A 16,100-nucleotide genomic window follows, 5' to 3' on the forward strand; every position below is an offset into this window, starting at 1 on the left:
CTGCACATGCAGCTGAGATTTTGGCTCATGATGGCCCAAATAGCAGCAGCAGAAAATGTGCTATTGATAAAAGACCTCACACACACAGCCAGTCAATTTTCTGGGGAGCTCTTATTGCTCTATATCCCACATAAAACTGAATTGCATATCTTCCATCATATTTGTTCATTTGAATTTAGAATCTATATTGCTTCCAGCTTGGAGCAACCTAGCAAGAGATCACGGGAAACTTATCAACTGAATCGTAGCAGTTGTTGAGCAAACTGAGGATTTCTTTGAAATGTTCCACACAGGATGATAACCAGAGTCTAAGAAGTCAGGTAATCTTATTTTGTGTTTTACTCTTCAGCTTTCTACTCAGGCTAATTAACTAGATTTTCATGACTAAAGCCAAAATCCTCACAGTAAACAGAGATTATTAATTCGAAATAATTTCAGCATCACTTTTAAGTAGCACAAGAAAGCACTGCTGCCAAAAAGAAACAGCACTGATTCTCAATGTTTCTGTTTTTAACAAGTGGAAGTTGAATCAACAATACATTCATCATCAGTAAAGACATGCATGCAAGTAATTTCAAATAGGTTGACTTCACAGTTGCACAGAGTTCCTAATTTTCAGAGGCCCTAAATATATGCAGGTTTCACCAGCCTTATCAAACTATGCAATTAACACAAGAAAATGACAGTCAGGCAGTTATTCCACCGCATTCATATTGCCCAAGCAGCACCTGAAGCATGCTTGTAATTTCTGAGCATGAGCCAAAGGAGAACAATTGCTGTTATTTGATATTTAGGATACATCCCAGTGATTTACAGAATGATGTGGTTCAAAATCACTAGAAGTATGAAAAATCATTGCATCTATCAGTAAAGAGATTACCAAAATCTATTTGGAGACGTTCTGTTTACCATCAAAATCTCACAAGAAAAGTTATTCTTAGAAATGCCATTATTCATCTTCTTAAGCCAATTGCTGATGGTGATTGTTGCCCAGACGTCAAGCACAGTACTATATTGCTTTCTGCTGTTACAAGAATAGCATTCCCTCTTTAATCTGATCAATCAGTTTAACATTATGAAGACTACTCATTAAAAAACTTACCGATTTCTGTTGTTCAAACATGATCTTTTTGTAGAACAAATGAAATTGTTCAAAACTAAGCTCTTCCTTGTGAGCACCTATTTCCTACAACAGAAAGTTGCATGAAACGAATTGAGAGTTCCATGAAATTTGCACAGCATTTGCACAGCATACAAGTTACTTCTACTTTTGCTGCCACCATCACACACATTGAATTCCATCTGATTTCATTTTTTTTTACATTTGGGGATTATTACTTTTTAATACTGGGGGGGAAGAGAGGGAATTGGATTTTTGTCCTTTTGGTTTGCACCCTGACATTTGGTTTTGTACCCTTACTGAGAATGAAGTAGTGTCTGCAAAGAGAGTGAAAGTTATGTCTGTATTTTCTTAAAGACTTACATGCAGGCAAAGTCAAAACTAGAAATTAATGAACAATGTGAATATAATGTAATTATCTGTACACAATAACAAAAAAGGGTATAGAGTTACTTGAACAGAAATATCAACATCTATCAGACAATACAAAACAGATTAAAATTAACAGGTCATTACCACGAATTTATCTTTCAAGAACTTCATGCTGCTCACTTTGAAGTTTACTTGGGGAAGGATAGCTTTCAGCTCTCTAAGACTGATACTGAAAAAGAGAAAATATAGCAAAAAAACTGAACACAACAATAAAACACTTATGTTGTATCTGGCCAGCTATCGATGTATTTTTAAATCAACACAAAAATGTTACTAATGAAACATTTTTGGTAGGACATCTTTTATGATTATAAACTCCAGTAAATATAACAACTATATGGGAGCAAGCTTGACATTTTCTAGTTAGAGGGGACAAACAGGCATTTCAATCACATTTTTCCATTCTCTCATCAACCTCAGACTTTACTCCAGCCTTGCAGCTACTATTACTATGGCCTTCTACAGTGCTGTCTCAAAGCAAATTACAATTCTTCTAGTTATCCTCATGGTGTAAATAGGAGCTAAGGCAATACTATTATAACTCTTGGTTGAGGGTTGATTTCCAAAGGGGCTAGATGCCTAAACACTTTAAGTGTGCTGCTGGTACAGGTGAGTCAGTCTGACTGTGCCCTGCTGATACAAGAAGTCACTCCAACTCCTCTTGTTGTGCTCCTCTCCTTCTTTGCTTCCACTGACCAGTTCTGACTCTCATCAAACCTTCAGTTAATATGACTGAACTTGTTAGGCCGGGAAAAAAGTCTAAAGCTGCAGGGAGAGCAAGGCTTTGTGAGCTCACCCAGCTCCATAACAGCATCATAGCTGGAATAAGCAAAGAGTAGTGATTAGAAGCTCATAAAGATGGTGGAGAAAAAGGAAAGAGCATGACTTCATCCACCCAGCAGCACCAAGTTGATACACCAGACAATCCATTCCGTGCAGCTCCATATCAGTGGCCTGCTACTCCATTTGTCTTTGGATAGGAAAGAACAGAAATTAGGCTGCGTGTCTTAGTACAGAGTTTCATACTTTGGGCAGGTATGAGGACTCAAGGAGGTCACAGAATTAAAATGGGATGTGTGAAGGGCACCAGTGCAAGTCCTAGGCTGGAATATGAAGGGAATAAAGATTCATAGCAGCAAATTGAAGTAGGGAAGAGGTGAGAACACAAACACATCTATAGGTGCTGTAGCCAACATCAGTTGGGTAACAACAGTACCCAAGAAAACCAGGCTAAGGTGCTCTGCCTCTACCCCGACTGCAATTCATAAGCATTAACTCTAGGCAAACATGGGATCAGAACAGAGTAAAGTGAAAGAAACAAAAGCAAGAAGCATCTAGATGAAAATAACACTTCTATTCCACTGTGTCCCTGCAAGCAGCTGCCCTGTGAGAGATCCTCATCTCCACAGAGATGAGACTCATCTGCACAGAGAGAAAACGGCAAAGCAAGAAGGAACTTAGCCAAAATCTATGCCAAAGCCAGATTAGAAGTCAGGAAATTCCTGGCTTTCCTCCCTGTCGTCAGATCTCTGGAAAAGAACTCCTTGTAGGAGCAAGAACGATCATTCCGCTCACACCCCAAACACCAAGAACAAGCAGTTTACTCTGGCTGAACAAGCACAATCCAAAACAAAGAGCTGAGGCTTCATCACCACTGGCAAAAACTCAGCACAGTACATAGGACTTGCCTGGAAGCATAACCTTCACAATCAACCTCCTTAGAAACTGCAGCACTAAACAAAAAGAAGTCCAGCTCACACTCCTTTCCTGAAATTCTCTAAATGAATCATCTGCCAGAACAAAGAACTGCCCTCTCCTCCTGCAAGCCCCCTCGAACCTCAGCAGACTGTCTTACAGTGATGAAACAACCCTTAAGCACCAAGTGAAACCTCTTCAGCAGGCATCCTGTCAGCTACAGCTTCTGTACCTTAAAGTTTGTTTTTGCTTCATGATCCCCCTCCAAATACCTCAATTGTGAGCTAGTTTTACAAAATGCATCAGGAGGTGTAAGCCAGCATCCAGTCAAGGCCCTTCACTGTTCTGAGCAGTTTTGAAAACACCATTCCTCAAACTGTCTTGGTTCACACCGAAGCCAGCTGCACAACACCACGGGCTGTCTGCAGAAGGGTGTTATTTCCTGCGATAACAGTCTTATTCACACAGTGAAACATCACACTTTATTTTGTTTTAAGGAAAAGGTCTAAATGAGAGGAAACGCATGTTCTTTTCCAGACTTAGAAAAGAAATGAACATTACAAAGAGCAAAATCATGGTAATATAATACATATGGATGAAAAGGGGTTAATGTTCTTCCCAGTGTTCTACATGTCCTGGCAACTTTAACCAGAAATGTGCAGCTGAATACATTTAGAAAGTCCCTTTTGTTGAGCAAAAGCTGCAAACCTACTGCACACACTGAGCTGAAACAAAGTCCTGAAACTCAAACTACAAAGCAACACAGCACAAGGGAACCTACAAGCCCATGGCATTTTTTTCCACATGAGAAGCACAGCGATGCTTTGGCCTATCTGCATATGTGGCAAAGACAAACCCAGGTATCTAGCCCAACAGCACAAAAATTTCACTCATCAGCAAGCCTTCAAAAAGCAGAACAAAACAAACAACCCCCCAAAAAACCAACATACAACCAAAGATTTTTGTCCTTATTCCAAATAATTAACTTTGTTTCTCTCTGTAGCTATCATCAAAAGCGTCTTTGGTTTCCCACTGTTAAAGGAACTTTTTTCCCACAGTATTACCCTGTCACAACAACGTCTTCCCCAATACACTCATCAAGTATCTCTGTTATCTCTCCATCCTCTAAATACTCTGTTCTGTTCTTGTCTCAGCTGTGACCCCCTGCAGGAAAGAATTCATGTTATTCCTTGGGATAGCCCTGTCTCTGGATGTATCTGACAACTGCTGCCTTGATTATTCTCAAACCAGATACCACACACATTAACCATAGTCTGAAACCAGGTAAGGCTATTCATTTAAACACTGACCCTGGATCTTTAGCAGCCCATGCTGAACTCTCCTTATGCAGTCTGATTGCTCCAGGTGCCCAAGAAGGCTTTTAAGAGCTGGGTTTAGTCTGTCTACAATAGATCATAGTCACTCCAGCACTCTTCACAGCAAGTCTGCGCAGGAAAACGAACAGCAGGCTATGCAAACAATGCTGCTGGGGGCCAAGCTGGCTGGTAAGGGGTAAAGACCTCTGTAAAGCAAGCAACTTAACAAACCTGCACAGCTGAGCTGAGTCTCTGCAGAAAGAATAGGGAGAGGCGATTGCCTTTCCTTATTCTAGCAAAGTAATTCTAGGCTAAAAGCAAAAGCATTTATTTCTCATCATTTGTTTCCTCGTATCACATACATGAACCTATTGTTGCATCTAGCAAAAGGCAACACTCAAGTTGTTAAAGCAAGAGCAAACACCATTTCAAGGGATGTCATACTTGTCAACTCTGGTGAAGAAATATTTATTTCTCTTTGCTCTATGTTAAGGCCTGCAATAAAAGTTCATTAAAAACAAACTGAACATAAAGAGAGAGTTTCTTACCTATTCCTTCTAGTCTGATCAACAGAATAGATCTGCTTTCTCAGCCAGCTTGGGGGAAAGGAGGAAAAATGGGGAAAATAGATTTAATCTGAGAATAATAAAGAAAATATAACTAATGAAATATCAAAATCTGGAGACAAAATTCAACAGAAGCATTTAAAAATCAGAAAATGCATGTCTTTTGATAAAGCAGAAATATTTTCAGCGCAGCATCTAAGCTTTCAAACGGTTTTGTAACTGTATTTGTAAATACATACTTTTTTTACTACATAATACTGCATTTTAAAGCCAGATAAACAATACAGGAAAGGGAAGGGTGTGCACAGCACAAAAGAATGAACAGAAACTATAAACATGTTACTTGCTACAGTGGGCCTAGACTTCAGCTAACCCAAACTAGAGTTACTTGACCAAGTCAATAATTTATGATTAGGCTCTGACTCAAAGTTCTGTTAACGTGCATAAAAATTAAAAGCAGGGGGAAGGGAAAAACAGCTTAGATAATTTTTAAGAAAAGCCTCATTGGAATGCATGTTAGCTTTAGCTGCCCAGCAAAATACTGTTAGCAGTATTAATAGTAAATACCTACACACACTACTGATCTTAGGCTGCTCACAGCATGTTAATGTTAAGCTTATCCTCAATTCTCTAAGGACATCACTTTGTCCACTTCACAAAGAGACTGAAACCTAGCAACACTTTGTGTATCAGCTCTCTGCTATATTATACAACAGATAAAGGGAGGATTAAGTGAATACTTTCTTCCCAGCTTGGAATTACAAGCAGGTACAGCCAACATTAATGTCAATGTGGCAATTTGGTTAAGTAGACTTTGAGGACCGAGTATGTCCATAAAACAGGTAACAGTGACACATCCTGAACAGAAAAGTCAGCATTGATGAACAGCAATCAAATGCAGAAACGGTTTTAGAAGCTCGTCATGAAAATTCACATTCTGAATATAAGTAGTTTCAAGTGTGACATCTTCAGAAGCTTTAAGGGTGCCACTGCACCATCATGCTGGCGGCTGCTAAAAGGTAAGCCTTCAAGATGTTTGTTTTCAGCCCATCTACCAAGTGAACTAATCACAATGCCATGTGATGCAATGGTATCAACAGGAGAAATTACAAAAGTGCACGTGTGAATCACTGGGACACAAGAGCTGCAACACACACCTACCAGATCAAGCCTACTGTAACTGCCCAACATGAATTTTCCAAGAACTTAGATTAGATGCTCTTGAGATTTCATTCAGAGACCTTGTGTGTGTGTGTGTGTGTGTGTGTGTGTGTGTGTGTGTGTGTGTCTGTGGCACACAGAGCAAGGTAAACTGCAAGTTCTTAACAGCAAATCCAGAACATGCATATAGAAAAATAGGCATGGAGAATTTCCATAGGATCTTTTTGTATCATCAACTAACTGGCAAGTTGTTTTTTCTTAAGGTAAATGGCAAGCACCACTAGTTGCACTTTAAAAACTTCTTTTAGGTATTCTTCAAATTCCAAAGAAATGTTAAATCCCACAAAGTGAAAAAATGTCTGCATACCTCTCCGTGATCGCAGGTGTTGGAGCTCTCATGACCTCTTGATACAAGATATTCAAGCCACACAACCATTTATCAGCATCATCTTTAGAATCAGCTGAAAAAAATAATATGCTATGAGAAAGTAGGACATAACTCGTGAAATCTTGCTAAACCCCAGTATACAGAGCTGCAGGTCAACCTTTCTTTTTGATCAATCTCATTGCATAGCTTCCCCTGTTGCTAATTCTAGAACTAATAATACAAAACAGCATAAATTTGGGGGTGACCTGCCTAATTCTAGCAGCATTTCTGCTAGACAGAAATCTAGCATTCTGTCTTTTAATGGGAGAACAGTTTTCTACATCATTTAGCATCATCGCTTGGTAAAGTTTGAACACAACAGAAGATCTTGGACTGGATTCAGCTTTCCCTGGCAGATACCAATCAAACTGAAATCAATTTTGGGGGGCCTTGGATGAGATGCTATTTTTACAGCTTTCAGTTGGGCAAAGTAGAGTACTTCTTAGAATGCTGGTTCTGAACCAGCATGATGGCATTCTTCCAATTAAACCAGTTCTGACAAAACAAAAAAAGAAAATTAGAACTGGGAGTTCTAATCCGTGCAAATTATTTAACTGCCTTCAAAGTAAAACAGTTTCTCAAAATATGAAGATTAACTTTTATCTAAACACATTTTCGAACAATGCTTTATCCCCTGGGATGAAGCCAGAGCCCAGCATGTTAGCATATATGGGCCCATATGTAGCCCAACAGTTCCCTATGGAAATGTTTTTTGACTTAGTTACAATTTTGGAAATAACAAACCAATTCCCTCAAGACAATTCTGGCCTTTATGACAGCCACCGTTCACTTCTAAGTGGCAACTATTCAATATAGTTTAAAGAAACCAAGACAAAGCCTTAGCAAGGAAAAGGATTTCCCCCTTACTTGAAGGTTATATCACTCACACTGTTATGCACATCAGATTGGAAAGGTTTTCAGAGCTGCAATCTATAAGCTCTTAATTCTCAGACATACATGAAAGCTCTGTTAGCTTACTTGGAGTATATAGCTTCTATAATAAAAAAATGATCATTAAGTAAAAAGGAAGGTACTGTTAGTATCACAGTGCTTAGAAAAGCACTCCTCTTTTCTCCCAAGATTTTGCAACAACTTCGATGAATGAAATGGGTGGGCACATTTCTGCATGGCAAGGACAGAGAGAACTACCACTGTGCATAAACTCTCAGTATGATTCTAAAGTGAGTTCAATTACAAGCTTTTCAAAATAGAATCTCTTCACAAACAGAAACCGTATTCAGCCTGCACTATAAAAACTGATATCCTTTTTCATTTCAAAATCTTTGATTTTGCCATCCTAAATAATCTCACCTGAAATAAGAAGTGCTCCAAACCTTACCCAAGATATAGGACGCACTATTTCTTTATTTCCCATCCACTTCTTCACTTTAAATTTATCATCTTCCAATGTTATTTATGGTCCCCTAATCCTTCTTTAGAAGAGGCTTAGTATTATCAAGTGACTCACACCCGCACAAACTAAACTAGAATTTCATTTTCAAATTAGCCTGCTCATAGGTAATAGGAAAGTTTCTGCAATACAGACTTAGTGTAACTCTATGGATACTGATTCCAGAATTGTTTGGCCATACTGAAAATGCCAGGGCAATATTTTGCTCTCATCTTTAACGCAGCCAGATCCTTTGCTGACTTTAAAGAGGACAACATCACCCCTGCTCTTCAGCACTGAAAACTTTACAAGAGAGATTTAACCATCAAAAGTTTTCCTTGCTACAGATGATTGAGCACATCAGAAACTGTGCTAAAAACCTCTGTCAGTGTGATGTTGGGAAGTGATATATTAATATAAACATATACTAAGAGACATGTCATTTATTAGTGCTTTAACAGTAGCTGTCTTCTGATAAACAAATACGAAAGTTACTAAAACACACAGAAGTGTTGGCCATTACAGTGCAAGACAGACTGTGGCAACTGACTCACGTACTACATCCACAAGTTATACAACTGTTCTGTTTAGACAATATAAGGAAAAGCCTCATACAATACACTTGGGCAGCAAAACATTACAAAGGCGTCAGTTCACAGATGTTTAGGGCCAAGTAAAAGGTTTCAGGTTCTAAGCATTGGTGCACTCCTGAACTGCAGAAGTCAAAAATCATAATACTCTGCATGCATTATTATTCATTAGTGAATTTGGTTGTTCAGTAGTTAGTTCAAAGAGCAAACAAATGAAAAAAAAAAGTTTACCTGCTAAACTTAAGGTATTGAGGACAAATTGGGTACCATAAAAAATAGTGAAGCAGTGTTCTTCTCTGTGTTTTGCTTTGCATCGTTCAAAGTCCTTTGAATTCTTTCCTGGGCGAATTTCTTTTATTTCCATCAGATCCACTGAAAGGAAACAACAGTAAGTCAGTCAGCAGAACTGAACTTACCTTCCAGCAGAGTCTGAAGTAGCAAGACAAAAGACTCAAAACATGTATGCATGTATTATATATGTGTGTATTATTATAGATGGTTATATGACAAGGAAGTCAAATTGCAACAGCTTGCAATCCACAAATAAATGACTCGGCGTATTACTGACCAGAAGATAATAGCAGGGAAAGACCAAAAGAAGAAAAATAAATTCTCCTGTTCCTATCATATGCCTTTCACTGTCTATCAATGGACAAAGCTTATACACATAGTCCCTTTGGAGTACAGAAGACATGTTTTCACAAACGGAATTTATATTAAACAAGAAATTTCCAACTGCCAACTGGTCAGAGACAGAAGAATGATATAGGTTCTAATTTAACCTAACTAAAAAGTATCCAACATATCTCAGAAAGTCAGCTTGCTTCAGTACATTAACCAAGTGTGTCTGGCACCCTCCAGAAAGTAAAGAGAAAATGCAGCCTGATAATTAAAGCATTTACGAGCCTTTTCCCAGCCATCTCCAAACAGGTATCTGTCATGCAACATAAGCTGTTGTAGCACCTTCGATTTGATTACAGCATAGCCAAGTGGGAACAATGCATAAGCATGCATTTTCTCAAGTCAGCTCCCTTTTTGTCCAACCCTCGTTATACTGCCTGCATAAGAGCAGCGAGATAGCGCTGAAATAGAAATATGTGCAGTCTCAAGATAAGATACTTATTAAAAAACTAAGGAAGTGGTTTGTTCTGCCTGTGAACCAAACAAGTGGCTCTTCCTACTTCTGGACAATCTCGAGTTACGAGCTGCAGAATGAAGAGTGAAGAGAAACTTTTAATGGCTGTTCTTGAAATGTGTTTATCAAACCCAGCAAGATCCAAGGAAAATAACTGAGGATTTCTGTTCATGCACTTAAGAACTCCATAATAGAAAAATCAAGTTTTAACTGAACACCTCATCACAGTTATTAACATATAATCAAAAAGAAACCCGGCTGCCAACAGGGTGAAGTAGCTAAACATTGGTTAAAGCTTTGGCCCATTATCACTGGGTTTCAGTGTGAAAAGGCCAGTGTGAAAAGGAGGGGGATACAAGCTAGGACATCCATCAACAGGATGCTGGTAAAGAAACATTCATTTATTAATTCAATTTTTTATTCCTCACAAAGTATCCTAGGCCAAACTTCCCACCTAATACTCCTTATTCTTTGGCTTCTCTTGGGAAAACAAGACCTTAAATGTCAACCTAAATTGTTCCTAATACACAAGCATCTTTCTTGAACTTATTTTTCCTAGTGTAATATCTTCAAGATAGAGCACAGCTAATGGCTCAACCTCTTTAGTCACTCTTTCAAACTACTAGATCATCTCTTAATATCTGGATGGACAAAAGCCCTAAGTTTATGTGTAACCTTCTAATATAAATTCATGATATAACCATAAATGATCCACAACCAGAAGCTCTCACTGACGACTCAAATCTTCTGACAGTCTACAGATCCTCAGCAGTGTACCTGGATATGCATCCCAAAATGCCAGCATCTGAAAAAGATAGGCTAAGCCCACTCAATCACATTCATCACTCAGGATGCAAAGAAAGAGAGTAGTTTAGTGGCCACAATATACAGCACAATAAACCACGCTAGCTCATGCCGATAATGAACAAGAACAACACCAGGTACGTTTTCTTTCCCTTCAACCAACAAATCTCTGCTGAGAAACACAGTTTGAAGTTGAAAGCAAAGTGTACCCTTCATTTCACGCTCCCATAAATCCACGCAGAGAAAACACCACACAACAAAGAGACCCTCAAAACATAACCTATAAGCAGCGATAGAACAGTTTCACAATCTGCACTGCTGTTGTCATTTCAAGTGCCTCTTACCTCACCCAGACCTCTGAACAAACACGCAGCCTTGCTTAATGTCTTCCCTCAGTTACATATGCACTCACTACACTCCTCTGCTTTGCAGTACAATCTTTCAGCCCTACCATTCCACTCTCTCATGTGAATGTATGTGTTTACATATATATGCACAAGGATTTTTGCACACACAGCTTTCATGGTGCTACTGCTAATCTTACAGTCTTCTTTTACTCACGCTGCTTTAAGGACTGGACTGTGGGAATAGATGCTGTTAACAATAGAAGAAAATAAATGTAAATTATTTTTCTTATAAGGGTAATCAATTTAGAGAAAGCTGTATCATTAATGTGTACCAATATTGAAGTGTTGGAATTTGTTCATTTAATAAAGCCTTACAAGAACTACATTGCTCTTATGAGATTTCTCATGTGTTCTTTAGAGCAAGCTCGATTAACATGAGTCTACTTCGTACTACTGATAGGAAAGTTGGGGTAAAAAGCATCAGAGGGGCAAAGAGAGAGACGTGCACAGACAGGATATATTCGGGTCTCAGCTAAGCCCTGCTGTCCCCCCCACAGGGACTAGAGCTGCCAGCACCCTCCACCCAACGCCCATTGCATCCGGAATGGCTGATCCCAATGATCCAAGAAGGGAACAGCCAGGAAAAGCAACAACATGTTTCAGACTCAGATTAGTAAATCAACTGTACCAAGTTGCCTGTTACTGTGAACTTATTATAGCACAATCCGTCACCGAACAATTAAAATACAACTTCATGCCTGTGCTAGAAGTAGCAGCACAGTGCCTCGGACACTCCATCTTCTTACTGCACTGATCTTATGGAGCCTTTCTTCTTCTCAATCCTACATGCAAATTGCAGAGTCATTTTCTGACCTGGCTTCATGGACTGATATTCCTGGCGCCATTTATATCTGAAAAAACACAGATCTGAACATATGCAGCTTGCAAATTGTAAGATTGAGTGCAATAGGCTTGCAAGTGCAATTTCCAAGTAACAGTATAAGATTACTGAATTCTCCAAAGAAACAGTTCAAAAAGCGTTCTGTAGAGAAGCTGACTAACACCCAACAAGATAAAGAGGACATTGTTAATGCATTCATTAAGATGCCAAAGAGTTAAGGAGCTAAGTGCCACTCAAAAATCCTACAACGCCAGCTCACATTTCATCCATTCTTCTATGTCATTTTTTCCATGGGTTAAAAGAATCTTCTTGGCAGTCTCATCAGTCCTCAATTGATTCTGACAACTCCCCCAGGTGACTGTTTAACCAGACTGGACTCCAAGGCACCCTCAGTTCCCATTCTGTTTCAGGCTTCTGTCTGGATATGCAGTTTTCACTGCATTTGTGGCAGCTGCACGTCTGCTTTTGATGCTGTGTCTGTTTAGTAAATCAGTAATTCAGTGGATCATTACACCACTACACAGCAACTTTCCAAAGACTGCACAGATTAAACAGCACTGTGCAACTAAGAATGCCTCCAAAAACTCTTCACAGCCACAAACTTAACAACCACCTTCTGATCCATAACATCTCCACTGATCTTCATTCAAATAACTTGGTAGCAAAAATCATGAATTGCTGTTACCTTTCTTTCAGCTTCCCCAAGAGGCAGATGGGAAAACAGAACTAGGAGGTGCAGGAATGACGCAAACAGAACTGCAGAAAACATTACATTGTTGTATATGACAACACTGTGCTGACCATTCCAGGTAAGATTTAAACAGGAACAAACAAGAACTGCTATCCAAAGGGAATGGTTTGCCTCCTTCCAGCCCTAGCACTCACACATCACTCATTGCTTGCAGGAAGCACAACTATTCAGTGGCCAAGCAGATAACTGCACGAAGGAACTGTGCTTAAAATCAGCCAGTGCTAACAGTAGAACTGTAATATGTTAGCTGGAAGCGACCATGTAAGGTCACACTAAGAAAACATGCAATAATACATTAAATGCATTATTTTCTTCATTAGCTATTTTCAACAGCAGGCCCCAGAAGTCTACCAGGAAACTACTGGCAATGTTTCAGAAGGGAAAATAAGGGACTCTGATCATCAAACGGCACAGACCCAGACACAAGGGTGGGCATTCTCTGTACGAATATTTTTGCATTTTTATGTGTATACATAATAATGTTCTGCACAAGCATTTCAGAACCAGTTTTTAGAATCCACATCTTCTCAACAATTTGCATTACAAAATACTCTAAAGAAGGTTTCATTTCAGAAAGGCAGAAGCTGCCTCCTTCCAGATAGGCAATGTGCAAATGAGCACCCATTGAACGAAGAAGGCCTTCAGTATCTTTTTGCAAATGGATTTCACTGCGGTTTGTGAGGACAATGACTTTGCTCTCAGTTTCACAGAATTAAAGATTAACTACACAAGGTGTGTGTGTTATTTTATTCAAAACAGCAGCGAAACACTCTGCACTGTTCTAAAGAGAAAAAAGTGAGGCCTCTCTCACAGAAGGGCAAAGTCATATGAAGGAAGAAAGCTGAAGCACGTGAGTACAGCAGTGGTATGCAAAGTGATTCAGCACATACAAATAGTGAAATGGAATACGACATGCCGTAGCCAAGGAATTACAGCTAAGTCACAGGAGTACCTGAAAGCACAGTTTAAGGAGGCAACATGAGAAATGGTGTGGTGGGTCTTGGCACAGCACCTGAGTACCTTCCCAAGGAGTCCTCATGTCACACAGAGGCACCATCTACAGAAACAATGAATTACCATCCTACCAATGATAGCTGCACCTTGTGGATTAACAGCTCCCTGCTGGACAGCTCAGCAGAGCAACAGCACGTTACAGCTTTTCTCAGTTTGATGGGCTCTGCATTCAAAGGGCCACAGACCTCAAATGGCTGTTAGTTTCATATTAAAAAGAAAAAGGCACCTTCAGAAAATGAGAAAAAAGTACATAGGTGCCTGTAGAAGTTGATGGTCTACTCCGTCAATCAAAACAAAAAGGTTGCCATGCAAAACTTTGACTTTGGGGATAATATACTGGAGTATGTACATCCCCCACTCACTCCAACCAACCCTATTAGCAGCTCTGGTCTGCAAAGATCACCATGCTGGATCTCCATTTCACTAGCCAGCCACAACAGGAACTCTGGTCTTTGTAAGCTAGCATTAAACACCACAGAACTGAATTGCTGAAAAATGATTTGAAGACAGCTAAAGGCTAAAACACATTCATTTTTTTCATTTGACCACAGAAACCATGGTCTAAGTTCTCAGTTGGATGCTTACACGAAGATCCCCTAAGTAAGAGAACAGAAACACATCAGTTTCAAATTGGAAAAAGGTGAATTTTAATATCCTTCTGAAGTGATACTCTGCAAAGAGCAACAAGTAGATTCACTTCTACAATGACATTTTGTTCTTTTTAGAATGCACGATAGAACGAAAATGACAGAATACGATTCTCGAGCATTCAGTGGGAGTTATGTTTGTTCCTGCTGTTTACTTATAACTACATGGCTGAAAGAGTACAGAAATTTAGAGAGAAAAAAATAGCGACAGCTGAAAATTAGCAAGATGAAGTCTAACATTGCAGCCAAAACAAGCATTTCACACTTCTCTGCAGAATATGTTGATATTCACTACTTCACCCAGAAAGGTGGAGGTACTGTAAACATTCATACCATTTTCTCCAAAGAGAAAGAAAGAAAGGTTTCCCAGAACAGAAGGAGTTCCCATTGACATTCAAATTTTACCAATTAAATGACTGTGCGAGTTAACTTGGCGAAGAAAAAAAAAATCCCTCAATTATGCTTAAGAATTCGAGCCACTTCCACAAACAGCCTCTTAGGTTCTTGCTGGTCCAACAGCTGGCAGGAATGCTGCATTCAGATCCAAAACGTGCTTCCTTCTGCACCTCATTTTAGCAGGGATACTAAAAGCAAATTCAGCAAAATTTGATCTCAAGGATAACATGCTGCAGGATGAAAATCACAAAATACAAGAATAAAGATCTAAATAAATAAATACCTTGTTAGCTAGAACAGCACCATCTGTGGCAGCGCACATAAGTTTGCCATTATATTAGTTACACATCCCTGCATTTCACCTCAACCTGTAAATTGCACTTGGCCTGCTATGCTCCAGTTATCTACATGACTGCATTATAGATGCACTGCTGCTTTAGGGAATGTTGATCATTATCCAGGTGCAGTGTTTCTGCAGAAATGTGGTTTCTACTTGGCTGTATGACAAAACCTGAAAACAAACACAGTGCAATCCTGCAGATAAGGAAGAAACAGAGCAGTACTCACAGATCTAAATTCTATGTACAACATGAATTTACTGAGTTAGTTCTTTGTTTTCTTTCACTCCCTTTCTTAATACATCCCTGAAATATGAAAATTCCGCTTATGGATTTTTAATTCTGAAAAATCTCCTATTTGAGCAGGAAGTAAAGCATAAGTGATTTTTAACAGTCTCTGATAATTCTTTTTATTTTCACACATTAGACAAATAACTAATTCAGTTAGTAACATTCAGTGAACCTGAGATGGTAAATATATTAAAGAAGTGGGCCACAGCCATTTTGCTCTACAAACTCTGGAAAAAAATGGCAGGAAAAAATCAAGAGAAGAAAGATAGCACGAAATTAGCAGCTCATGTGAATTCTAAGATAAAATATTATTCTTTGTGAGTCTTACGTGTTATTTAAAAATGAAAAAGGTATAAGGTATTCCTGCTACATTAATATATATCTGGACTGAAGATTTGTTAAACCAAAGTACATAATTAGTTACAAAAGCTCAGTTTCAGCAGGCTTTATTCCTGTTTGCTGTGGTGGTGCCACGGACATCTCAGAGCATAAATTCTCCTAGCTATGAATCACCATTTCACACAAGGATTGATGGGGGAGCATAAAGAAACTCCCATGTTTTCCAGTGACTAATCAGACTCCAGCTGTCACAAACTTTCCCTTAACAGCTCTCCTTAAAGCGCTTCCCATCAGTAAAGAACAAAATATCCATTCCAGCTCACCTTTCAGAAGGCCTACAACTCATCAAGTACTTGCTACACCAACTTAGATACCATAAACTCTTTGTGCCTTAGTTTATCCACGTGCATCTAAGTACGTCCATCGTGGCACAAATAAAT

General features: G+C 39.1%; 1 protein-coding gene across 1 annotated transcript in view; it reads right to left on the bottom strand.

The window, feature by feature from the left end:
- The window catches only part of PLCG2 (phospholipase C gamma 2), a 57,750-nt gene that overhangs the window by 31,103 nt on the left and 10,547 nt on the right, over positions 1 to 16,100 (bottom strand). The window contains 5 exon segments of the mRNA XM_052685879.1: positions 1,103 to 1,186; positions 1,637 to 1,721; positions 5,112 to 5,159; positions 6,658 to 6,751; positions 8,929 to 9,069. Of these exon segments, the coding sequence (XP_052541839.1) occupies positions 1,103 to 1,186; positions 1,637 to 1,721; positions 5,112 to 5,159; positions 6,658 to 6,751; positions 8,929 to 9,069 (452 nt within the window).

This window comes from Tympanuchus pallidicinctus, unplaced genomic scaffold (assembly GCF_026119805.1).
Source record: "Tympanuchus pallidicinctus isolate F22 unplaced genomic scaffold, pur_lepc_1.0 scaffold22, whole genome shotgun sequence".
NCBI classification, from domain to species: domain Eukaryota; kingdom Metazoa; phylum Chordata; class Aves; order Galliformes; family Phasianidae; genus Tympanuchus; species Tympanuchus pallidicinctus.